At 40.8% G+C, this 26,308-nt stretch overlaps 1 protein-coding gene across 2 annotated transcripts in view; it reads left to right on the plus strand.

Moving 5' to 3' along the window:
* Positions 1–26,308, plus strand: part of KDM4C (lysine demethylase 4C) — a 461,923-nt gene that overhangs the window by 394,691 nt on the left and 40,924 nt on the right. For both annotated transcript variants that reach the window (XM_074994881.1, XM_074994882.1), the window contains exons 18-19: positions 4,757–4,942; positions 21,401–21,571. In XM_074994881.1, coding sequence (XP_074850982.1) covers positions 4,757–4,942; positions 21,401–21,571 — 357 coding nt within the window. The remainder of the gene's footprint in view (positions 1–4,756; positions 4,943–21,400; positions 21,572–26,308) is intronic.

Below are 26,308 nucleotides of genomic sequence, written 5' to 3' on the forward strand. Positions count from 1 at the left end.
CTTTTTAAATCATCCCTGCCAGTACCAATGTGAATTTTCTGGAAGGAACAGTTTGTTGTTTTTAGAGTTCATGAAATTGCACCAAATATCAAGAATATTTAAATAAAAAAAATCCATGGACCATTTAAAGGATCACAGGTAGCACAGTGAGTGGCACCAATATAACACAGCCTGGGACTGATTATTGGAGAGAGTGAGCACCTTACAAAGTCATTCCTTTAACTTCTGTAACAGGAAGGGTCAGTATGCACTGTATGGCTGGGTCTACACGAGCCCCTTTCTTTCGAAAGGGGCGTGTTAATGAGTGGGTTTGAAAGATGCTAATGAGGCGCTGCAATGAATATGCAGCACCTCATTAGCATAATGGCAGGTGCGGTGATTCGAAAGTGCAGAAAGGAAGAAGGGCTTTTGAAACACCAGATAGGAAGATAGGACCAAGGAAAGATAGGACTAACACCAGATAGGAAGAAGGGCTTTCAAAAACTGGGGGGTCCTTTTGGGAGGTCCCGTCTCCACGGGTGACGTGTGATTCGAAAAGCCTCACTTTCAAATCGTCATGGCTGCCATTGTGCTAATGAGGTGCTGCATATTCATTGCAGTGCCTCATTACCATCTTTCGAACCTGCTCTTTAACATGCCCCTTTTGAAAGGAAGGGGCTTGTGTAGACACAGGGTATATGTTCAGGAGATTCTCTCACCATAGATTATTTTTGCTAATTTTATCATATTGTGTAGTAAATTCCATGTCATAAATTGCTGCTTCTTGCCAAGGCATAGAAATGTTTGGGAAAATTAATAAACCAAATCATTATTAAAAAAATAAAAACAAACAAAAAAAACCCCAAAACCTCTTCAGTCTCCACTTATCTGTGTAAGCCCTTACCCTCAGGGAGCAGAGTCACTCTTTTTAATTCATGATCCTGCTAGAGACTGGGATTTTATTTTGTAAATATGAATCTCTTTGGGGGATGCAATATCAGTTGTTTACATAATGAATTTTGTGCATCCTTCAATAAACAATCAGCAAGCTTTGTTCTGAACAACACAGGAATCTTTTTCCACCCACTCAAGGCTATACTTTTTAAATCCATTCTCTCGCTGCATTTGGAGACTATTGGTATGAAAGTACTGTTCTTCATTTATGAAATCCATTCTCATCAGAACACTTTTTATTTGGGGGACAAAGAGAAGCTCCTACAAAATCCCAGTCAAATATCAATGCATCATTTTGTCCTATAGGCTTAATCTACAGTTATGTAAACAATTTTATGTATTCTCTCTTTGCTATTGCATCTGGATCTCTGATGAAGATTGATCCTTAGCAGTTTTCTCCTATCCTTTCTACTTTGTAAAAATATCTAGCAAACGTTAAATGAAACGCTCTCTCTGCTTTAAAAAGATTTAAGAGATAATGAAAGGAGTAGGAGAAATATGAGACAAGCTCAGGAGGATTTAGAAACAAGCTTGGAAGAACAGAAACATTAGAATAAGGTCAGAAGAGATCCAAAAGAAGGGTATAGAGGCTGAAACATCGTTAGATATGGCCAGATCAATACAGAAATTATTTCTGAGGTTTAATATAGTAATGTGGACACTCTGAAATACTGGGGGGAAAAAAGAAAGAAAAAAGCTATTTTTCACAGTATTATTTATTTACCTCAAACTAGAGAATACTAGAAATCTGGAGAAAAAGCCTGTTCATATGAGACTTCCAGGAACAATTTCAGAAGCCTTATTAAGAAAACTCTTCGCTTAATCATTCAAAACTGATAGAACCTGCAGTGCGTATGCTGGGTTTGATTATTGAGAGAATAGAGAAGGCCTTAAGAAGAACTTGCACAATATTAATGATCAGATTCTGATCTCAGTTATACTGATGTAAATCTTACTAACTACTACTTTAAGTGACATTAAGTAACAAACTAGAATCTGGCCATAAGTAAGTAGGTAGCATAGATTTTGAATTATATGAATAAGCTGAAATCAGCATATTGTATTACTAACACTTTATCCACTTTTGCTGAATGAAGGGAAGATATGCATTATACCAATTAACTCCAAGGATACCATTATCTATTCTGGTACACTGTTATTTTTTGGGGGGTACTAAAAGGGATCATGGGCAAGATTAGGAAGAGAAAGAATAGTTACCGTATGCCCAGGGAAAGATCAATTTTTTTTTCTGAAACTGTGACATACAAAACCAATTCATATTCTAAGGATGAGATCTCTCTCAGAAGGCATAATTGAAAGGCACTGAGGCTGATACATAGCAAAATAAGATACATTTCTTATGAATTTGAAGATGCTGTGTTCTTTGTATTATAGTGACCCCTGGATAATTCTGATACTGCTCAGCTTCAAGATGGCAGACACATGCTAAGGCATACATTTTGAAAAAGGCACACATATAATCACAAATAGCCCAAATGAAAAATGGCACATGTATAAACAAATCCCTGATTTACACTTGTGTGTCAAGCAGCATGTCCATAGTTCCAGACAGGAGAAAATACGTTTGCACTTTTAAAAATATAGGCCCTGAATGCTACAAAATACCTTGTATTTAGCTAACAAAAATAGCATTAAGAAAATGATAATTTTTCCCATTAGTGATCTGGCACCATATACAAGGAGTTAGTAATGAACTATTGCATTTTAGATGTTCATTGCAAACTGACTAGTGTTCTCTGTGAGCCATATTGGTAACTGTTTCCTCCCTCATCCTCATAATTTATTTCATCTTCACGGGGACAAATGTCGGAAAAAAAAACCTCTGTCCAGATATCGCTTCTTTCTTGTGGAACGAGGTGTACAGGGATGCCGACAGAGTGCTCCCCACTGGCAGATCTGTGCTGACAGATCTGCAGTCTGGACACGCACTCTGTCATCAGTACTTGACAGAAGTTTTGTTGACGGAAGCTTGCAGTCTACATATAGCCTTTATGAGAAAGTCATGTGAAACAGCTTTACTGAAGTCATGATGCCACATCTACTGCTTCCCCCCATACACAAAGCTTGATAAGCTGTCAACAAAGGACATTTGCATAAGACATTTTTATAAGTTGCTGTACAAACAGACACTAACATTCATCTACAATTTCATAGAATTGGTTTCTTGTTACCGTCCTAAAATGCTAACAATAGAACATTCTGTTGTGATTGTTATAGGTGGGGCTATAGGGTTGCTTATTTAAGGTTGACCAAGACTTTCAATTATAAAACTCTTGTCCAGTTGCTTAGAACTTCACCCAATTTTTTGGGAATCATACTTGCCTTGAGGGGATGGTTAATGTTTGTAAAGCATGTGGAAGTCTTTGGCTGAAAGGCTTACATGACTACCATTGTAGTTTTACAGTTTTTTTCTCCTATGAGACACTGACGATTATGGGGTCACCTCCTTAGTTTGCTCATGCTTTGTACTCTAGGTTTACTTAGGAAGAATGTCCTGAAGCAACCAATTCTCCACTCAAGCAGCCTCTGATAAGACCACTATATAAGTTCAAGGCAATCCCATCTTAACAGGCTGCATTGATACTAGCAAGTTCTTTGGGAAAATCAGGTCCTTTTTCTAAAGAACACGCGGAGCATACATGCACAAAATGCGCTTTTTCGATCACACATTGAAAGACCGTGGCTTTTCTTCCAGAAGCCCTCTTCTGCTCCCAGATCAGGAAGAGTGCCTCCTTTTGAAAGCTTCTTTCAAAAAGAGCATGTGTAGATGTTCTGCAAGCCCTTTGTTCAAAAGAGCAGTCCTTGTGGTACTGGATTTTTTGATCTCTGGCCCATTCTTTCAAAAGAGCAGGGGCTGTGTGTATGCTGTCTGTCGAAAGAACAGATTGATATTTCATTTTGCTTTTTTGTGTGTGGATGCACTCTCTCAAAAGAAGATCTTCTGGAAGAGATCATCTTTCGAAAGATTGCTGTAGTGTAGACATAGCCACAGTGTTGAGATGCTGATGCTCACTGATGGCTCTTTAATGATTTGCTTTGTAAAAACAACTGGTACATTTAGAACAAAGAGAGGAATTAGAACTTCATATACTCAGATTGCGGTATTCACATCTAGCAAGGCCGTTGGATAAAACAGTGTGGGTGGATTTTGAAATATTATGCTCGCCAATAACATTTATTGTTTTATAAGCTATGATGAGGATAAGTGGTAAAGAGCTGTATCCCTATGTTCAGTATTACACCATTTCAATACACAGTATTTCTCCATATGACATGTTGGCTATAAGCTATTTCTGGCAGCAGGATGCCAGACTTGATGGGCAGATTGTTCTACACAGCGAGGCAGGGCCTGTGTATCTCATTTGTTCCCCAACCCTCATCATTTTAAAACACACAGTAACTTAGCATAGTGCACATATTTTTGTTTTATTGTTGTCACACATAATGATTATTTTTGAAGAATTAGCAGAGTCTCAGTTTGCTCTCTTTGGGAGTAGGAACTCATTTAGAGAACAGGGCATGGGATTTAGACTCAAAATGATTAATAATAATCAGCTACATATCAGATTCCCTCATGTGGTGCCAAAGCCATTAATTCTTTGTGCGTTCATAAAGAAAGACAAAAATGAGAACTTAAAGTCACAGCATATTACAAGGTTTGAAATTCACAAAAGTTTCTTCTTTTTGAATATCTTTAACTAGTTTGTGATATGTTAAATGTACTTCAGAAAACATTCATACTTGTGAAAATTAGCTGAGTTACAGTACTTTAATTGGCATTCTGTTCTGTTATTTTGTATAGAAATGTATCTTCTGTAGACAGAGAATGAAGAAAATTTCTGGTGCCTGCATACAGTGTTCTTACGGGCGTTGTCCAGCATCCTTCCATGTTACCTGTGCCCATGCTGCAGGAGTATTGATGGAGCCTGATGACTGGCCTTATGTTGTGTACATCACATGTTTCAGACACAAGATCAATCAAAATGTGGTAAGTATTATTATCTTTTCTTTAAAAACCGTGAAATATGATGGGGATGATCTTTGCCTTTTAAAATTGTAGTTAAGGCAGGAATTTACTTAGCTGTCTAGGGAAAATAAAGGAAGGACTCTATAAATGGGTTATGTGTAAAAGATTGCTCTAGCTGTAGTCTTTTAATATATAGCAGGTGATTATATCTTGACAGTTTCTCCTTATGTCTGGAAGTTGGAGAAATATTTATACTCAAACAGTGTTTGATAGGCCTGGCATACTTTTCCATTGGGTTCATTACTGCATGTATGGATTCACCACCACAGTAAATCAATACAGTTTCCATTTTAATTTTAAGGCTAGTACAAATATGTGTATTTATTACAAAAAAGCTAGATAAAATATTTATGGATATCCAATTTAAAAATATAGTACATATTATATACATATTGAACACCCTCAATAAAATCCTGCCAATGTCCTTCAAAAGTCAGTACTGACTGACAGTAGTCCTATAGTGGATGAGTAAAACTCCATATTCTTTGTTACAATGCCAGAAGTTCCTATCAGTTCTGAGAGAGAGCCTTTGATGTTGGCTTTGATGTATAGTCTAGTCACAATATTGTCATTAACTGTCTTACAGATCTTAATGCATTTTGTTCCACTTAAGCCTCTCTCACTAGAAGTGACAGAAATAAACATTCTGTGTTTTAAATTATATTTGAATCATTTCTTAACGTTGCTCATGCAGAAGAAATACATACAGAATCTAGGGGTGGAAAACACCTATTTGTTCATTTAATCCTGTGTTTTTCCACCTTTTCATGCCAGTGACCCCTCATACAAAGGCAAATTTTTTTTGTCCCCATTTACATTTACTATGAAAGTAAGAATTAAAAATATGCCATTATATATTTATTTATTTATTTATTTATTATTGCTATCAATCTGTTTTTGTGGTTTGAGAAGTTGACAGAGAATACTTGACCTCGCAATAGAGCGTCACATTGCAATAGCATTTTCAACTCCATATAACCCATTTAAATGCTTTCCTTGGTAGTATTGGGATTCATGATGCGCTACTTTAGCCCATCCCCTGTGAGTACAAGACTGGCCTTACAGAAGATTTTCAGGCATTTTCTCCAGTGTGTCTCAACCAACGAGACATCATTTCCCTTGGGAGACTATTCTTCAGTCCAGTAGAACTCTGGCAGGAAGATTTTTCAGTGGTCTAGCCTGAATATTCCTTTTATCAATGTCATCCTATTACTTCAAGTTATATCTCCAGTACCATTATTATCAACTAATTGCCTTAAGTGGCACACAAGTCTTTGAATAAATAATGTATTCCTGTCACCACCTCTGTTAGTAATTGCAGAGTTTTATAGCTACTTTGTTATCTTGGTCTGTCTCTATCATCACCCTTTGACTTACACTCCTCTGTTCCATGCGGAACATAGGGTCTTCCCCCTGCCTTCCATATTTGCTGCTCTCATGTTGCTGTCTGAGTTTCTTTCCATGTCATTTTGTTGGCTTTCAGTTCTTCTGTTGTGTGAATTTCTGTGTTGTCTTTTGTCTACTTCTTTATATCTTTCAGGAGACATTTTTTGTAATATAACTTGGTCTTTCCTCCATGTATGCCTCAGTCATCACCATTTTTATTCTGCAATTTCCTGTCCTTTTAGTTTCTATTCTGTTCTCCTCCAGATTTGTTCATTTGTAACTTTTTCTGTCCATCTGATACTGAGGATTTGTCTAAGGCCACTGATTGTCAAAACTTGTAGTTCAGACAGTAAAGTTATAAGAAGTCTTAACATTTGTGTCATGTAGTATTCTGATTTTACAATAGTGTTAAATATTCTAACTTTATTTTGGAGGACAAGACTTCTATTTCTCCAAATTTGCTTTTGAGTTATAATGGCACGTCTAGCATTTGATATTCTGCCTTTAATGTGTTTGTAATATGTTTCACCTATCATGCTGCCAAAGTAGGTGAAAATGGGAACTCTTAAACGCCAGCCCTTGAAAGTATTATTGGTGTTCCTTGTTGTGTATTGATTCTCATGGTTTTAGTTTTGTCAATGTTGATTTTCAAACCTTTTGATTGTGCATAGATGGGGCACATGAAATAATAAGTTAATGTCATCAACAAAGTCAGAGTCTCCTAACTTTTGTGTGAATGTCCATTGTATGCCTCTTGACTTTTCTTTGATTTTTCTCATTATCCAATCCACTGTCATTAAAAGTATCACGGGTGCCTTAGCATATCATTGCCTGAAGGCAGTCACAGATGAATATGTTTTAAATACAGATGACCAGCCTTTTTGGTTTTCTTTAAAACTGTGATTTAATCAAATCAAGTAGTCACTTCTCTGTTAATTTTATCTGGCATGTCTTATTTTTATAGAAGTTCTGAATTAAGTTCATAAATTTTGGAGGGCTCCCATAGTGCTGTAGCAACTTCCATAAAAGTGTTCTATCCAGTGCATTGAAGGCTTTTTTGAATGTATATAATTCATATAATTTGGTGGCTGCCATTTTTATACATTTTTCTGATGATATGGAGTGTTACTGTCTGATCTATGTCTGTATGATTTCTCATCCAGCCCCTTCCTTTCTTGTCATTACCTGGGATCTATTACTTTCTTTATTCTGTTTAGAATACCTTCTTTGGCATAGATGGCAATTGAATGGCCCTCTAGTTTTATCACTGGCTGAGGTCTCCTTTCTTTAGCAGCTGCTATACACTTTTTTTTTTAAATCAGTTCTTGCTCCTCTTTAGCCATATTTTTTTCTGCATACCATTTAAGTTGTTTAGTAACAGAGAGAAAGCCATGCTAGTCTATATACTAGCAAAACAAAAAAGCAGTAAAGTAGCACTTTAAAGACTAGCAAAATAATTTATTAGGTGAGCTTTCGTGGGACAGACCCACTTCTTCAGACCATAGCCATATCAGAACAGACTCAATATTTAAGGCATAGAGAACAAAAATAGTAATCAAGGTTGACAAATCAGAAAAAAAATTATCAAGGTGCATCAAATCAAAGAGTAGAGGGGTGGGGGGAGGCAAATCTGATCCTACTGACAGAGACCAAAAACTGCAAGATCTTTATCAAATATTCATAAACCTGAATTACCCACCAGGAAAAATAAAAAAACAAATTGACAGGACCAGATGAATACCCAGAGACCAGCTACTCCAAGATAGGCCCAAAAAAGCCAAGAACACAACACCACTGGTCATTACCTACAGCCCCCAACTCAAACCACTGCAACGCATCATTAAAGACGTACAACCTGTTCTTAATCAGGATGCCACACTCCAGAAGGCCCTAGGTGACAGGCCTGTTCTCTCCTACAGACAACCTCCCAACCTTATGAGGATTCTCACCAACAGCCATAGTCTATACTGCAGGAACACCAGTCCTGGGACTTGTCCTAGCAACAAAGCCCACTGCCAGCTCTGTCCACATACCTATTCTGGAGATACCATCACTGGACCTAACCAGGTTAGTCACAGAATCACAGGCACATTCTCATGTTCCTCAACTAACATCATATATGCCATCATGTGCCAACAATGCCCAGATGCTTTGTATATTGGACAGGCTTCAAACTTTCTTAGACAAAGAGTTAATGGGCACAAAACAGACATAAAAATACTCCTGAACCACAAACCGGTCAGCTGACATTTTAATGGAGTGGGCCATTCTGTTAATGACTTAGGAGTTTGCATCTTACTGAAGAAGAATTTTCACACTACTTTGGAAAGAGAGGCTGCTGAGCTCTCTTTTATATTCAAATATGACACATTAACATGTGGTTTGAACTGGAATGCAAATTTTCTGGATCATCATAGGGGCTCTTTTGCATACTTGGCTTAATCTAATTCTTGACTTCCCCCTGCCCCGCGTCTCTACTATCTGATTTGCTCACCTTGATCATTTTTTTTCTGATTTGTCAACCTTGATTACTATTTTTTGTTCTCTATGCCTTAAATATTGAGTCTGTTCTGATATGGCTATGGTCTGAAGAAGTGGGTCTGTCCCACGAAAGCTCACCTAATAAATTATTTTGTTAGTCTTTAAAGTGCTACTTTACCGCTTTTTCACTTAAGTTGTCTGAGACTTTCTGGTACTCAAGCCTACGGAGCAAAGAGCCACATGAAGAAAGCACATCATTCTTGTGTGCCTTTTTCCCTTCTAGATTGTAAGCCTGTCGGGGCAGGGCTAATCTTTTTAGTATGTTTCTACAACGCTCAGCCCAATGAGCCCCAAATCCTGATTTCAGTGTTTTGCATGCTTCCATGAAAATATAAATTTTTATTAATAATACAAATAATAATGCCTGTAAATGGTTAGTAAAGTAAAGTGGAATGTGTAGCATTCACATTTTCATTCTGTCTGTCTAATATATACTTCAAGATCACATTACTTTATTGGCATACGTTTAAACTTGGGCACTGTCAACAGTTTTTAAATGATAGCGATTTTGCACTGTAGGAGCCAAAACAAATGTTAGTCTGATACAACACTATTATAATAAAATAAACTTCCCGAAATACCCTTTGATTTTATCCAGTGATTTTCCTGGTCTACATTTGGGATTATTAAAGGAAAAAATAAAAATGACATTGAGAAACAGCATTTTGCACCTACTTATGATGTGTATGGGATGCGTCCTGAGAGTGGCTTGAATAAAAATAAAAATCAGCCTGATTTTCCCAAACCTCAGAGGCAACAATTGAACTTCTAAGGAGGAGTTCATAATGGTTGGCCTATTTTTTGTGTCCAGAACCAAAAACAACTGGGAAAGAGAGGCTATTTTTGTGTGTGCTTTATTGAACCCAAACTCTTGAATATCAGAAATGCTATGAGAGACTTTCTCTGTATAATTTTAAGATGATTTTGAGACAAAAGAGATTGACATATGTTTGCACATGCTTTGGTTTAATACCTTTCCTTTCAGATAATTAAGCCACTCAAATCTCCAAGCTTTAAGAAGTTTGTTCACCATTAATTTTCTTATTAGACTTTTATCCTTTCTATTAGCTATCCTTTCAGATTACATTGCCTTTTGACATTTGGCAAAGAGCATTTCTTTGTAATGAACCTTTCTTGTTTGTCCATCACTTCAGATTCCATTGCTTTGTTTGAAAGCAAAATAATTAAACAGTGATCACTGACTTTTAAAATTAGTTTTTCAATTTTAAACAGAATAGAACAGAATGATTAAAAATATATGTCAGCCAGAACAAATCTGTACAGATATTCAGCTATTCAGTAAACTTCTATACCTATCCAGGGAGGAAGCAAAACAATAATTAGCTGCTGTTATGTTAATAAAGTTACTGAATATTGTACCAAAATGCATTAAGGGAATTACCTTTTATTACTGAAGTCAGGGTTGAAAGAAAGAGTTCATTATTTATTTATATTAGAGGAGGAGGTGTGACAATATCTAACATAGTATTGTAATATGTAAATTAGGGAGATAGCTTGACCAATAGTCTACTCCCTCCTGCACTGATGCCAACACACGTGTGTACACACACACACACGCACACACACACACACACATACTCTTACTTTGCTTCATAATGTTAATATATCCCCTAACCCAGGGGTGGGGAAACTCCATATCCAGCTCCCGGCATAATTTGATTTGGGGCAGGGCAACTCTACTCACTTCTCACTTGGTTGCAGGTCAGTGAAGTTTTGGTGGCATCTTTTTGTTTTTGTTTTTTCTTTTTTTATTTGGGTGTACCGTACAGCTGCCATAAAAAGGCTTCCCCATCCCTCTCTTAACTGGAGACATTCAGTCTCCATCCATTGCACTGCTGATGATGTATCACAGTGTCCTCATAAACCTTTCTCACCTGGGGTCACTGCCTTTCTGAACCACTATCATGGTTATTTCTTCCTGGATTACACTTTTAATGTCAACAATTGGCATATTTGGCTTGCATTTTATGATAAATAGAGATGGATAAGATAAATGGGGAAATCATACCAGTATCTAGATAGTGTTTCAACATGTAGAAAAAAATTAATAGAATTTGAACTTTTAAATATTGTGCAGCATTTTCAAAATATTTTTATTTATGGGCCACATTTTCAAATTTGATCTCCAATATTGTGCCCATCAAAACTTTACAGATGTTTCCATTAGGTGCCTAACGGGGGACACAATTGTGCTGTCTCCCATTCTGGTCATGCTGACACTTGGTTTGCTTGCAGCAAAATACATTTATTGTGCTGAGTAGGTTTTAATATATTTTCATGGAAACAATGTGTTTTGCATATGTATATTTGAAAAGATCATTGCATAGGCAGTTCCTATCACGGCTGTGAAAGTTCAGATGACTGAACAATTGATTTAGTAATCTTTTCTATTATTTATGTGCATATATAAAAGCAGAAAAGCCTCATCTGACTCATTTTTGGTCTTACAATTCCCATCAGGATTTGGATTAGAAAAAAGACTGTTACAGAGATCAGCAGGCAATATTTTTGATAGACGAACTGATGTACTTGAAAATAGTAGCTATTCATTTTTGGACCTCATAGATGAATATATTTTAAATAAAGCTGACCAACGTTTTGGTTTTCCTTAAAACTGTAGTTCTCGACCATGGATACATAAATCTCTGGAATAGGCAGAGGTCTTCTGGGGGTATTCAACTCATCTAGATCAGGGAGTAGATGTAGATCAATTCCTCTAGATCAGTGTTTCTCAACCTGTGGGTTGTGACCCTCAGGGGATCATGGGACATGTTTAGGGAGCATTGCAATGGCAGGGCTGTCATTAGGGGCAGAAAACATGCCAATTTTTACTGAGTGCCCCACACCAGAGGGAGCCTCACAAAATTAAAGTTTTATGCTTCGGCTGTGGGGCTCAGACTTTAGCCCCGCTGCCTGCCGCTCTGCCCACAAGTGAAAAACAGGCTCAAGAATCACACTAAAATGTCAGTACAACATTTATATTCCAGTCAAATTATTTTATAAATATATGAAAAATGCAAATAAGCAAATTTCCAGAAATACCGTGTTGTGCCACTTTTGTACCTTTATGTCTGATTTTGTAAGTAAGTAGAAAATTGGGGAACGCAAAACAAATCAGATGCGTAAAAGGGATACAGTAGTCTGGAACGGTTGAGAACCATTACTTTGCAATTTTAAAATGTAAAAAAAATCACACTATTCTTTCCATGCAAGTCTGCAATTTTCAGACAATAGAATCCTTTCAGTCATGTTCTCAGGAGAGCTAATCATCATGGGCTAGATCTTCTTATCTCAGATAACTGAAGATCCCATTGAAATCAATGAATATTAAATGGACTTGGAATGCAAGTTCAGTCCCTAATAATGTAGAGTTGAGAAGGGCAGTTTAGTATACAGCTGCAGTAGTGAACCATATGTAAATGTTTATGTTACTGTGATTGCTCCTGATCCGTCTGTGGATGTGAAAGTCATAGTTGCAATTCTGGCATTCAGGGTGAATGATGGGTACTGTTCTTCTTGTGGGTAAAGTGAGTGTTTCCCTATGGTGATGGCCTCTCTTCCACTATGGCCAGCAGTTTTGGCCATGTAGCGGGAGGAAAGAGCAAGCTGTATAGTCTTCAAGGATGGTATCTGCCCTACTTTTCCTGTGGAGGCTTGTAGTAGTTTATAGGTTCTTTTCCTTGTTGACTATGTTTATCTCTGGACCTGAGAGAATGTCTTTTTTTTTTTTGAATTTGTAAATAAAATAGAAAGAAAGTGGGACTGAGAGGATCCACTCTATATTTTTTCTATGTATAGACAAATGCTGTCGTGGGAGAAATAGTGAAATTTCATCTACCATCATACATATGTGGTTGACCATAGAAAAACTTTTATGTGCATAAATATATGAATCCCCACCAATGTGTCTAAGGTAAGATTCCAATGTACAATAACATTCCTAATCCAAAACCACAAAAGCAAGGAAAAGAAAAACATCTAACATTAGAAGTATCCCTTCACACAGAGATCCAGACCTAACCACTGCCACAAGCACTAGACACCTCGGATAACATACCGCAGTCTTGCTGCTCTTGTAGATATGCCACTAGAGCTAAGCAGAAATTTTACATTTAACAAGTGTTTTATAATTTTGGGGGTTTTTTTGACAAAAAGGAAATTCTGTGGTAAACGTTGATTTTCACAAAATTGGGGGGCGGATAAATTGAAAAACTGGTTCTGTTGTTTCTAATAACAAAATATTAAAGTTTCATTCAGATGAGTAACAATTTTCAGTCAATCCAAAAGATGTCACTTGACTGAAGTGTTTCAGTTTTTGGTTGCTGTAACTTCTGATTTCAGTTACCAAAATCCATAACATTTTATTTTTCAGTGTTTGAATGAAAATCTTTAAAAATTATAGAAAAACTTTGAGGAAATAATTTTTTGTTTTTGTCAAAAATGTTTGTAGGGGAAAAAAACTTTCTGTTATCTGTTTTTCAAAGTCATACTTGATCCTGCACTGGCTGATCATCTTCATGAAAAACAGGATCTTCAACGTTAGCATCTGGACAAACCAGGAGAAGAATACAGTCCTCAGAACAGTAGCTGGTTGTATGCTGAAGATACTGTTCTTCGTGAAACAGTCTCCAAGAGTTCTCGGTCTTTGACAAACCAACTTAATCATCCAAAGCTACTTAGTCATCCAAACTTTTGCTTTCCCATTAGCCACATGAAGAAATTATTTAAGACAAAGAATGGTAGTATTTTTTTTTATTTTTGTTCATTTCAAAAATAATTACATAACTTCAGAGAGCTCATCAAATTCCCCTGTCCCCTACAGTTTCAGCTAGGGCAACCCAAATCAGGAGATTGAAGATGAACTTTTTTTGGATGAGGGAAGCAATTTTTCATAGTTTAAGACTTTAAAAATAATTAACTACTTTTTTCAAACTATTTAAAAAATTGAGGTTTTACTCTGACATTGTCTGCTAAAATTTATGGCACATATACTTTATTTTTCCTATAAAATAAACAAGTTGAATTCCCTCAAGTGCGAAACAGAATTCAAATGTAGCAACAGCTCCACTATAACTATGATTCAGATCCTATGTTCTGTCTTGTATGATGCTCCTGCAGCACAAACCTAATGCAGAGCTGCTGTAACAGGAGAGCTGGAGATTTTCTTCATGAAAAATCCCTGGTGATACAAAGCCAATGTAGCCAACTCTGTGCTGCCTGCTACTGGCTCCCTAGCCATCAAGGTGGTCCATCGGCATGCGTTGGAAACGGTGCAGAAGCAAAGGGAAAAAATCCTGAGCGGGCATATTTTTCAAACATCACTTTCAGCTTTCACATTAGGACTGTTGTTCTAGGGGGAACATTGGCAGAGTGGAATCAGACTTAGATTTCTATATCAAACCAATTAAGTCTTATAGCTTTCATGTTGCTCCATTATTAATGTGACCTTGAACTTTTTAGAGCAAATATAACCCCATAAGCAAATATTTTCTGACTAGTTGTCAAGATCTCCTTCTGTGACTCAAGGATGTCAGTACCAACCTCAGGGTAAACTGCTAGGAAACAGAGCACAAATTCCAAAATCTCATGAATTCTGTACTTAGCTTTCCCCAACCAATCTTCAAGTGTAAACCCATCAGCCATAACAAAAAATTACAGTCAATCAGTCCCTTTAGGTACTCCATCTGTCTTGCCACCCAGATCACAGAGATATTCACAGTTACTCCCATTTGCAAAGAAAAAGTCACTTACTCCAGGTCAATTGATCTTAGATCTCATACCAAGATAATGCTTGTAGCCAATCCTACAAAATTAATTATATGGAAATATGGAAGAAGAGAGTTTTATGAGGCTAGAGGAAGTAAATATGTCTGTGTGCAAATGAGTTTCAATACTAAGCTTTACAAAGGAATAGAAGCTTCCATAATAAACAAGCTCTATATGTCCCCTATAGGATTAATCCTATATTAATTAAGCAGTGGCGGGGGGGGTCTTTAGTTCCGTTTAGTGATTTTCGCCCCTCAGAGCCTAAGCAGTATAAAGATACAGATTTTACTCATTAGGGCTTTTTATTCCTTTCCCACTTCTGCTTCAAGTTGCAAACTCAGCTGCTGACAGGAACTTTATTTATTTGAACATCTCCTCTTTGTGGGGGAAGAAGGCTCTGATGTACCACAATAATTCACTGACAGCTGACCCCTGTTGGAGACTAGTATTTCACACTAGTTGATGGTTGTCTCCCCTCTGGAGATTTGCATAGTTACAGAGACTTTCAGTGCAAGTGCTCAGCTATTACCTTACAATATGTTACAGGTGTTATAAGTGAGATTAATCTAAGCTACAATTTACAAGTGTTCACTATTGTATAAATACCACATATTGTTTATAACAGAAATTATTTTGCCAGTACTAGCACACAGGGGACCCAGACTGATTGCAGCTTTGTGTTTTCAGTGTCCAAGTGAGGCCTGGGGAACTTGTCATAAACTGGATTTGGTTTACCAGCATTATACAAATCACACAAATGAAACTCAAGAACTTTACCACAATGAATCCCATTTTTAGTTTGCTTGTGGAAGGCCAAGATGCAGGATGGTCCTGAGGGGAGAGCGAGGCCTTGGCCAGACCACTCCCCAGAGTGCTCCAGGTGTCAGTCCTGAGGCAGTGCCCTCCCTGCAACTCCTCTGGGCCTGTGGCAACCCCCTCCCACCACCACATCACTGGCCCTATCCCCAGCCCAGCCCCACCCCTGCTCTGCCTCCTCCTCCTCCTCTCAGCAATGCTGCGCCCCTCCTGGCACACTGCCTCCTGGTTCTCTGTGACGACATGAAGTGGATCACCCTGGTGCTAGAGCACTCTGCTTCCTGCCTTTGCGGAGAAGCAGGATGCAGAGGTCCTGAGTGCGGTGTGTTGGAGTGGAGCAGGCTGCCACGCTACCTCCACCCATGTGGTGAATGAGGGGGGCAGTGACCCCTGCTGCCTCAGTGCCAGGCTCCCCCATATTTCCCCCGTCCCTCCTGTCTATAGGATGTTTGAGGCAGCTTCTGCAGGGGCCCCAAAAGTGCAGGGCCTGTGGCAGCCACCCCACTTCACCCTATCTATGGGGCAGCTCTGCCAAAATGAGTGCCACACTGAAGGAGTCATTTAATTGTGTTTGATGGGTTTTCTCTGTTTCTGCTGTTTTCTGAGCTCATTCTTGACTTGGGTAATGTTGAAGAAAAATTACGCTTTCTGAACCACGGTTTGCAGAATAACCTGAAAGATACCACAGCTGTTTCTTTAATCTGATAGAGCCCCCAATAACAACTGTCCTTTCTGATCAAAAATGACATTCTTAACATCAATAGGTTCTTAGGTTTTTCTGTCAGGAAATGTTTTCTGGGATAGACAGTCAATTACACAGTGTGCTTGTCAATAAATTTCTCTGCAGAATAAATCAAAAATCCTACCAAAATAGCATACAGAAAGCCAGATTCCTTCCCCTTGAGCCAGGACGTATTGGGGTTTTCAATGGTTTGATTTATTTTGTTCATACATTTGGTTTTCTCTCTGAAAAGAGGGGGAAGGGGAGTTGAGTTGTAAAGTTTATTTTCTGAACATCTTACCAGTAAATCAACCTGCATATTCTTAAGGAAAAAAATCGTATTTTTGTTTTATAAAGCTCTACCTTCATATTTGTAAGACATTTTGTGCTTTCAATACATTTACTTCCTGTTAGATTTATAGGTCCATCAGAAACTTCTACTTCACTCACATCAATAATTCAATTAATACTTTCCATTTCTGTTTCTGAACATATTTGAATGAATAGAATCTGGAAATTTCCAGTAAACAAATGCATGGATGTTTATATATTATTCAAGATTTGGTATAATCGTGATATCAGATGTTAACCAGTAGAGGGACCCATGTGATAGTAACTTATAGTAGTAAACTACTTCTTGGCTTAGTGATATTGTTGTTATATAAAGTAGTAGTGATGGCTTTTTAAACAGCTAAATGGCCATCAAATAATATATAATTATGAAAGTAAGTTTATTTCCATATCATCTTGAAACTGCTGCATACATGTACAGTTGTGTAAAACTTCAGGAGACAGTATCAGTCCAATCCCCTGTTTTTATCAGCACAATTGGAACTCAGATAAATCCCCTGCAAACACAAACATAACGCAGTTACCATAGGAAATGAGAGACTAGGGCAATGTCTACACTAGAAGCACCTGTCTACAGAAGAAACTGTTGGAAGAGATGTTCTGACAAAATCCTGTCTACACATAAAAGTGGATCTATCTTTTGATCTACTGTGTGGACAGAAGGGCCCCCCAGAGCATCTACACAGCTTTTTTGTTGACACTTCCTGTCAACAAAATGCATTATGTGAGTAGACACTCAGTGAATTTTGTCTATAAAACCCCAGTTTTACCTACAAAACTGTCTAGTGTAGATGTGCCCTACATGTGTACAACACATTTACACTTACTTGTCCTCATGTTCTAACAATAAAAGTTTGTGTAACTTCTGTAATGTGTAAATGTGTAAATTCTGAAATGTGGTGCATGGAAGTGGTAGTGTGTCAAAAATTATGAAACAAAAACATTTGACCCAAGTTTGTTTTAAAATTTGTGGGAATTTAAAATAAAATGTAAAATTTTAATAAAAAGTTTGGCTGCTGACCATAACTAAGCTTCTGATAAACATGCTGACAATTCTATAGTCACATCAGTTTGCAGTCTTTCACACGTACTTTTTTCAGTTTATTATATGTATTGACTAACTTTATATCATGAAAGATTACAGATAGATGAAAAAGTTGTAGGAAATTTGGTTATTAATTTAGCATAATTTTTAAAACGTATTTCAGGCTGCTTAAGTAAATCCTTGTAATTCAAAACATGTGACTTGAATCATGCTGTGCTTCCTGTTGTCAGAACAGTTCAGATGTCCTGCTGTTGCCATAGCCACTTCATTTTTACCACAAAAACATAGCAACCAATATGAAATTATTTACAGCCCATAGCATGTCTTTTTATTGTAAGGCTGACAGGCCTGGGTCACTGGCAGGAGGGAATGAGACTGCAACCTGAGGATGCTAAAGGCCTATGCTCTACCACATGAGCTAAAGGCCAGCTAGCTCTCAGCCAAGGCTGTAGAGCAGGGACTTCACTTCCTTCTCCCTAGTACATGGTCTCCATGCTTTTGGGGTTACATTAAGACGAGAAACTTTTGAATTTACTTCTCCAGATTGTGAGGTTCAGGCTGTGTCTACACTACGTGATAAATATGAATTTATTTATATTAATTTTCTAATTCTGGAATTTATAAGTTCGAATTTGACCATCCTCTCTTCCACCATGCTCCCCACAAAGTTGAATCATTGCTGCAACACACAAATTGGCTATCATTGACTGTTGCAGTAGTGCATTGTGGGAAGCTATCCCACAGTTCCCTCATCCCCGTAGCATTCTGTGTATGCTTGCTGATCTTGACTTCATCTTCTCACATTGCATTTTCCTCATTCCCCTCCTGATCCCTGAAAATATGCCGATCCCTCAAAATAATGCAGCGACCCTCAAAGTTAGAAGAAAGAGAATAGAAAAGTTTAGGAAAAAATAATTTTTCATTTCTGCCCACATTACATTGCCAACAGGGGTGCAGCGATTGTGTTGTCAACTGGCCATCCACTGCATATCCCACCTCTCATCATTGCATGCATGTCATCCCTGGAAATAATGCAGGGACCCAGACTATATTTGAAAGTGAGAAAAAAGAGGATAGAAATGTGTAGGAAGAAAGAATTTTTGTTTTCCCTGTTCATTATGTTGGCATTGGAAAGGTAATCCCTGTGCATAATGTTGGTCTTTGGCTTTCTGGTGCATTGTAAGGCTTACCTGCAATGACTGTGTTCTCACACCTACCATCATTGCATGCATGTGATCCTCAAAAATAATGCAGGGGCCTTTGTGGTTTCACCCCACATTACATTGCCCACCTGGGTGCAACCACTGTGTTCTCAGCTGGCCATCCATCCCACCTCCCATCATTGCACGCATGTGATCCCTGAAAATAATGTAAGGGCCCAGACTTTATTTGAAAGTGAGAATAAAGAGGATAGAAAAGTGTAGGAAGAAAGAATTTTTGGTTTCCTGACTCATTTTACAGATATTGCCAACACGGGTGCAATGACTGTCTCAACTGGCCATCCACTTACTGTCCCACCTCCCATCGTTGCATGTGATCCCTGAAAATAATACAGGTGCCTGGTGCCTGGACTGTTTTTTTAAAGTTAGAAGAAAGAGGATACAAAAGTGTATGAAAAAAGAAGCAAGTGCTGAGGGCCCAGTTGACATGGTCACTTCATGGGAAATCAGTCCCCCCCCGCCCCACAGCTCATGAGACTTCCCCCTGGCAGCAGCAAGCCCAGTTATGGGCTTTTCCCCAGCAGCAGTAAAGGTCCCCATGTTTCTTAGCCACCGGGGGAGACTTTTCGCCAGCGGCAGCAAGCCCCTGAGCCACTGGGACAGACTTTTCCAGGGCAGCAGCATGGCCTGATATGGGCAAAGTTGGAGGTTCAGTAGTGGGGTAGGTGAGGTGGTCCTTCCCCGTGGTGGCAGCAAAGCCTCCGGAATCTTAGCCACCAGAGGAAACTTCCCCATGGCAGCAGCCAAGCCCCCAGTATCTTAACTATTGGGGGAGATTTGCCCATGGTGGCAGCCATGCCCCCAGTCTCTTAGCTAGGAGGGAGACTTCCCCACAGTGGCAGCAAAGCCTCCAGTATCTTAACCACCGGGAGGCTTCTCCACAGTGACAGCAAAGCCTCCAGTCTCTTAGCTGCTGAGGGAGACTTCCCCATGGCAGCAGCAAAACCTCAAATATCTGAGTCGCCAGGGGAGACTTCCCCATGGCAGCAAGCAAAGCCCCCAGGATCTTAGCTGCAGGAGGGAGACTTCCTCATGTAAGCAGCAAAGCCCAGAATATCTTTCATGCCCTTGGAGCCCGTAATGCATGACTGGTAGCATTGTCAGCATCGAACAGCAGGCACATCTTTTAGTTGGTTGGGTTGGGGTCTACCCAAGTAATGTGAGTGCAAAAAAGACCCAGACACTGTGGCGCTGGTGAGGGTGGGAAGGGGGTCCACACACAAATGTAAACTGCTGAGAAGTTTCTTGGCGTGTTATGTAAGCATGACCCCCAGCACAGCCTTGTTGACACGTGGTACAGGTGGGTTATGGGCTGGCGCCAGGCAGCGCATGAGGAAAAAAAAAAAGCAAGTGTACAGACTGAGCCACAAACTCCCTGCAGGGGCTGTTTGAGTGGACAGATGTATTCACAGCACTAATAGCATAGAAAGAAAGAAAGACATTTCTCAGGCTCTCATACTAACATGAGCCCACAGCTAATGGCTCGCTGTCCCACTTGGAAATTCATGGGCTTTCTGTTGCTAGAGAGCAGTGGCCAGAGCAGAGCACTGAGAGGGGCATTATGGTTTACATATGGGACACCACTGGAAGCTAATTCACTTTTAAGACATGGCGCTTCCACACTTGCCTTTAAGCGAACTTCTGAATTCGAGCTTGATGCTATGCCCATCAGGTAACTGCAACTTTGTAATCTCGAGATTAGTGTACCCTAAATCAAGCTAATGGTATTTACAGTGAAGACAGTCACATGGTAAAAATCAAACTAACTGAATTAAATTTGAATTTATCTCTTAGTGTAGACGGAGCCTCAGTGTGCAAATGAAAGTCAGACTGGGTTGCATTATACATCTGTCACGCCCATAGTTACTGAGGTAAAATCTTTGCATAATTTGACCTGGCTACATTTCTGAAGGTCATAGTTTGTTTTACAGAAATTAGAGAGGAACCATGACAATAAACAGTTTTGATTGACCTGCTTCACCACGTGTTCTGCATGGTATTGTTTGAGGGACTGAAGCAACCAGTTGCATGACTGTTGACCTCTCTTAAAAAGGAGATTATATCCATTGATATCATGCCAGTGAGCAAAATGTTGAATACCTACTTAGGAACCTCCAAACATCAATCCAGGCTCGAGAATTGCCTTTCAATAAAATTCTATAGCATAAGCTTGATATGCTATGTCTGGTTGCTACCAGTGCTGGAGATGAGAAAGCTTTCAGCTAGTGGTCAATAAAATTTCAAAATGTTCCCAAAATTGTTATGCTCATTTTATTCTCCTGTATTGTAAGATGAGCCAGAACATCATAATAATAACTATATTTTAGTTATGTGCTGTAAAGTTGTGTGGCTGTAATTCTTTTGCTAACAAAATGTAAATGTGTACGTGTCACGTAACACTTGATTATTGTAGTAAAAAAAGATTTTGCATTTCAAGGTTTCTTGCTAAGCTGAGAGCCAGGATTGATCACAGCACTGTTTTATCATGTGACATAGTTCTGATAAAGTGGTGAGTATATTTAATGACGATTTGTTAAATTCTTGCTTTCAAGAGAACCAAGGCGTGTGAGAAGGCCATCACGGTTGGGCAGACTGTCATCACAAAACACAGGAACACACGATATTATAGTTGCAGAGTGATAGGAGTAACATCTCAAGTCTTCTATGAAGTCATGTTTGATGACGGCTCCTTCAGTCGGGACACATTTCCTGAAGATATAGTGGTAAGTATTTTCTAAAATATTTACTCTTTTTGTTCCTTTTTGATAAAAGGATGTAAAACCCATAGCTAAGCAGACTGAATCCATGGGAATATTTCTGTTTACCTTCATAGGAGATAACTGACTTAACATTCAGCCCATGTTTGTTATTTTCACTGCAGAGAATTATTAATTTCTAATGGGCTTCCCAGCTTTGGTTGTTCTAATTGGTATCCACCACTTGACCAGATTAATCAAAACTAATCTTCCAAAATCTTTTAATTAAATAAGAAATATGTGTTTAATAAAGAATATTAGAATGGGAATTCTGTATATTCTGATCTGTCTCTGAGAGATAACACAATAACATTCCTTGTTGAATTGAAAAATTCTGTTTTCAAATTTGTAGTATGAAGAATGGCTTTCAGGAATCTGTTCTGACAACTTGTTTACATCTTTTGAGCTGTGTCTACATGTGCACGCTACTTCGAAGTAGCGGCACTAACTTCGAAATAGCGCCCGTCGCGGCTACACGCGTCGGGCACTATTTCGAAGTTAACTTCGACGTTAGGCGGCGAGACGTCGAAGTCGCTAACCTCATGAGAGGATCGGCATAGCGCCCTACTTCGACGTTCAACGTCGAAGTAGGGACCGTGTAGACGATCCGCGTCCCGCAACGTCGAAATTGCCGGGTCCTCCATGGCGGCCATCAGCTGAGGGGTTGAGAGATGCTCTCTCTCCAGCCCCTGTGGGGCTCTATGGTCACCTTGGGCAGCAGCCCTTAACCCAGGGCTTCTGGCTGCTGCTGCGGCAGCTGGGGATCCATGCTGCAGGCACAGGGTCTGCAACCAGTTGTCGGCTCTGTGTATCTTGTGTTGTTTAGTGCAACTGTGTCTGGGAGGGGCCCTTTAAGGGAGCGGCTTGCTGTTGAGTCCGCCCTGTGACCCTGTCTGCAGCTGTGCCTGGCACCCTTATTTCGATGTGTGCTACTTTGGCGTGTAGACGTTCCCTCGCAGCGCCTATTTCGATGTGGTGCCGCGCAACGTCGAAGTTGAACATCGACGTTGCCAGCCCTGGAGGACATGTAGACGTTATTTCGGTTGCTACATCGAAATAAGCTATTTCGATGTTGGCTTCACGTGTAGACGTAGCCTTGATGATTAGTTTGCAAGACTGCATTATTAAGAATAAAAATAAAAAGGGAAAATAATATGTAATTTAGTTCTAAAAGAATGCAGATCTTTATTTACCATGTGCACATTAACCTCTATGGGGTTTTTTAGGAATTTTACAGGTTGAACCTCTCTAGTCCAGCACCCTCGGGACCTGAAGGCTGCGTCTACACGTGCACGCTACTTCGAAGTAGCGGCAGTAACTTCGAAATAGCGCCCGTCACGTCTACACGTGTTGGGCGCTATTTCGAAGTTGAAATCGACGTTAGGCGGCGAGACGTCGAAGTCGCTAACCCCATGAGCGGATGGGAATAGCGCCCTACTTCGACGTTCAACATCGAAGTAGGGACGTGTAGACGATCCGCGTCCCGCAACATCGAAATAGCGGGGTCCTCCATGGCGGCCATCAGCTGGGGGGTTGAGAGATACTCTCTCTCCAGCCCTTGCGGGGCTCTGTGGTCACCGTGGGCAGCAGCCCTTAGCCCAGGGCTTCTGGCTGCTGCTGCTGCAGCTGGGGGTCCGTGCTGCATATACAGGGTCTGCAACTAGTTGTTGGCTCTGTGTATCTTGCACTGTTTAATGAAAGTGTGTCTGGGAGGGGCCCTTTAAGGGAGCGACTTGCTGTTGAGTCCGCCCCGTGACCCTGTCTGCAGCTGTGCCTGGCTCCCTTATTTCGATGTGTGCTACTTTGCCGTGTAGACGTTCCCTCGCTGTGCCTATTTCGATGTTGGGCTGAGCAACGTCGAAGTTGAACATCGACGTTGCCAGCCCTGGAGGACGTGTAGACGTTATTCATCGAAATAGACTATTTCGATGTCACAACATCGAAATAAGCTATTTCGAAGTTGGGTGCACGTGTAGACGTAGCCGAACAGTGCTGAACCAGAGAATTTGCTGAACTATGGAAGACCAATATTATCTAGCAACATTACCAACACTTTCACGTCTTACTGGTCTCTTAGAAAACATTTAGGGGTAAATTACAGCCAGATAACAGCACAGAATACTGAGAGCCAGGACTGGTGGCTATAAACAAACTGTATGGGACATCCGGATAACTAAAATCATGTCAAACCACAGATGGTGCCAGACCAGAGAGTGCCAGACTAGAGAGGTTTAACCTGTACTGAACATATACAGTAAACCCTCAAAATGCACGATTTCAAGTTGTGCTTAACTAACATTTATGCGAGTTAAGTGCAACTCAAAATCCTGCTCCCCCAGCCCCAGTTCAACCCTCCTGCCCCATTCACCACCTGCGCATGGCTCTGGCTCTCCTCCCCACCCCTGCGCCTGGCTCTGGCTCTGGCTCTGGCTCACCAGCCCTCATGTGCTGCTCCAGCTCAACCCCCCTTGGTCCTGGTTCAGACTCCTCGCCAGCTCACCACCCCCGTGGACCTGGCTTAAACCACCCCTCATGTGTGACTCTGGCTCAACCCGCCCCCCCAGGTCCCAGTTCCAACCCTCCACTGGCTCACCACCTGCTCTCACAGCTCCAGCTTGACACGGGGAATTATTAACCTCTTACGGCCCGCTCTGAGCTGCCCGGTTAGCACGACCGGCTTGCAAGGCTCCCCACTCTAGTTGTCTGGATCGTCGAGGACCTAAGGTGTTTAGGAGGGACGGCGGAGGCCCGGTGACCTTAGACTGCCCCGCCCCTCTGCAGACCGCCCCACCCCCCCACCGGCAAGAGGACCAGGGGTTATGCACGTACCCTTCCTGCTGTAGGATGTAATCCCCCTGGCAAGCAGTGGCTAAGCTCCGGGGGCGAAGGTGGAACAAGGAGGAGGCTTAAGGGTGAAACTAATACACTATTTATTAACAGAGCCAACAACAGGAAAATAAACAACAGAACGTGTAAAATAAACACATAAAACAGTTCATATTATTAATGTCCTATAAATACCTTACAAACTAATAAACACTTACTATTATTAATAATAAATCCATAAAGGCAACCTGTGTAATGGTCTTTATTCAGCCGGAAGGCAAAAAGGAATGGTTAGGAAAAACTCTTTAGGTAAGAGGGAAAGGAATCTTGTTCAGTTTAGCTCCGAGCGGGGGAAGGGCGCTACTCCTTCCCCAATACACTCAGGCCGGGTCGCTACTCAGGCCTATTGGGGACCTTAAGGCTCTGCCTCTGAGGCCCCCCTGCCAACTGGGTGTTTGCCACAGCCCCACCCAGTTAGGGTTTGGAGATTATGGATAGGTAAAGGTGCAGGACTCACAGGGAAACCGGGAGGCTGTACCTTCACCGTAGTGACCCTCCTGCTTATTGGTAAGTATAACTAACCTACTATCTAATGCTATAACTAATCCTATAACTAAGTAACTAATTTAATTTAATGTATATTGACAAACTATTAATTCAAGTGTACAGCTTAATTCGGGTGGTCAAGCCCAGCCCAAGGGTCGAGCCCTGGGTGCAGCCCTTTCCTGGCCCTGGAAAGGGCGCGGCTGAGGTGTGACCCCAACCCCCCTGTTACGGAACCCAGTACCCAAAGTGCCGTACTAAGTGAAGTATCTTGTGTCAAGTGAAGCGTCTGGTTTGGAAAAGGTCCCGGGCTGTACCACGGGCCAATAAATAGATTACGTGTCCGATGAATGGAGGTCTTGTTCAGGTAAGTGTGTCTCGTCTGGCAAATGAAGGTTCAGATAAGCACAGCAGACGCAGATGCTGGGGAGCGATGATGGTATCGTTGGCGGGTCCCTGGTTACGTCACTGGGTATGCAGTACCCCCACCAGAGTGGGGGCCAGTTCGCCACCTGGTGACTTGGCCAAGGGGCCCACTTGCTGCTCCGCGACGCAATGCGCTGCTTGTGTGCGTTGAGGCGCGCTGGGGCGCTGGCACCACTTCTATGCCAGTAATGGGCTCCTGAGGTGAGCTGGTGCTTTTCCCGCTCTTTGGCTGGTGCCGCCTGAAGGACAGGTGCTGCAGTGATTGTCAGCTCTTTTGGCTGGTGCCACCTGAGGGCAGGTGCCGCAGTGATTTCAGCTCTGGCTGTTTATCCTGGCCTCGGAGTCCAGCGGATGCCACTAGGTGGCCACACTCCTCCATGTGAGGTAACAGGAGCTCAGCCTGAGTCCCTCAGGGCCGCCGAATGGGCTGCGGCCCCTGAATTTATAGAACAATCTCATGAATATTTATGACATGATTTACATACTGAGAATTCTATGCAGGTGCTTTAAAATAGGTCCTCCTCTCGGCCGAAGGTGCTGGAAGCTTTCACCTGGGGCCAATCAGAGGGCTCTATTTTAAACCTGCAGTCATGAATAATTTATGAGTTCAGGTTACCGGGGAGACCAGCTGACTCAGAGTGACCGTTGCAGGGGCTGCTAAATGGCAGCCTATGAGACTAGATTTTTCCTGTACCTGTATTGATGTTTAATGGCCAAAGGTTTGTTTCCCCTGGCCCACAGGGACGATTATGCCCAAGGGATAAAATCCCTGACACAGCTCAATCCCCCCTCCACCCTGGTTCAAACCCCCTGTAGGCGGCCCTGGTTCAAACCCCCCAACAGCCCAGCTCCCCACCCGAGCATGGCTCCAGCTCACCACCTCCATTCATGGCTCTAAGTCAACCCCAT

The sequence above is a fragment of the Carettochelys insculpta genome, chromosome 5 (genome assembly GCF_033958435.1).
Source record: "Carettochelys insculpta isolate YL-2023 chromosome 5, ASM3395843v1, whole genome shotgun sequence".
Classification (NCBI taxonomy): Eukaryota; Metazoa; Chordata; order Testudines; family Carettochelyidae; genus Carettochelys; species Carettochelys insculpta.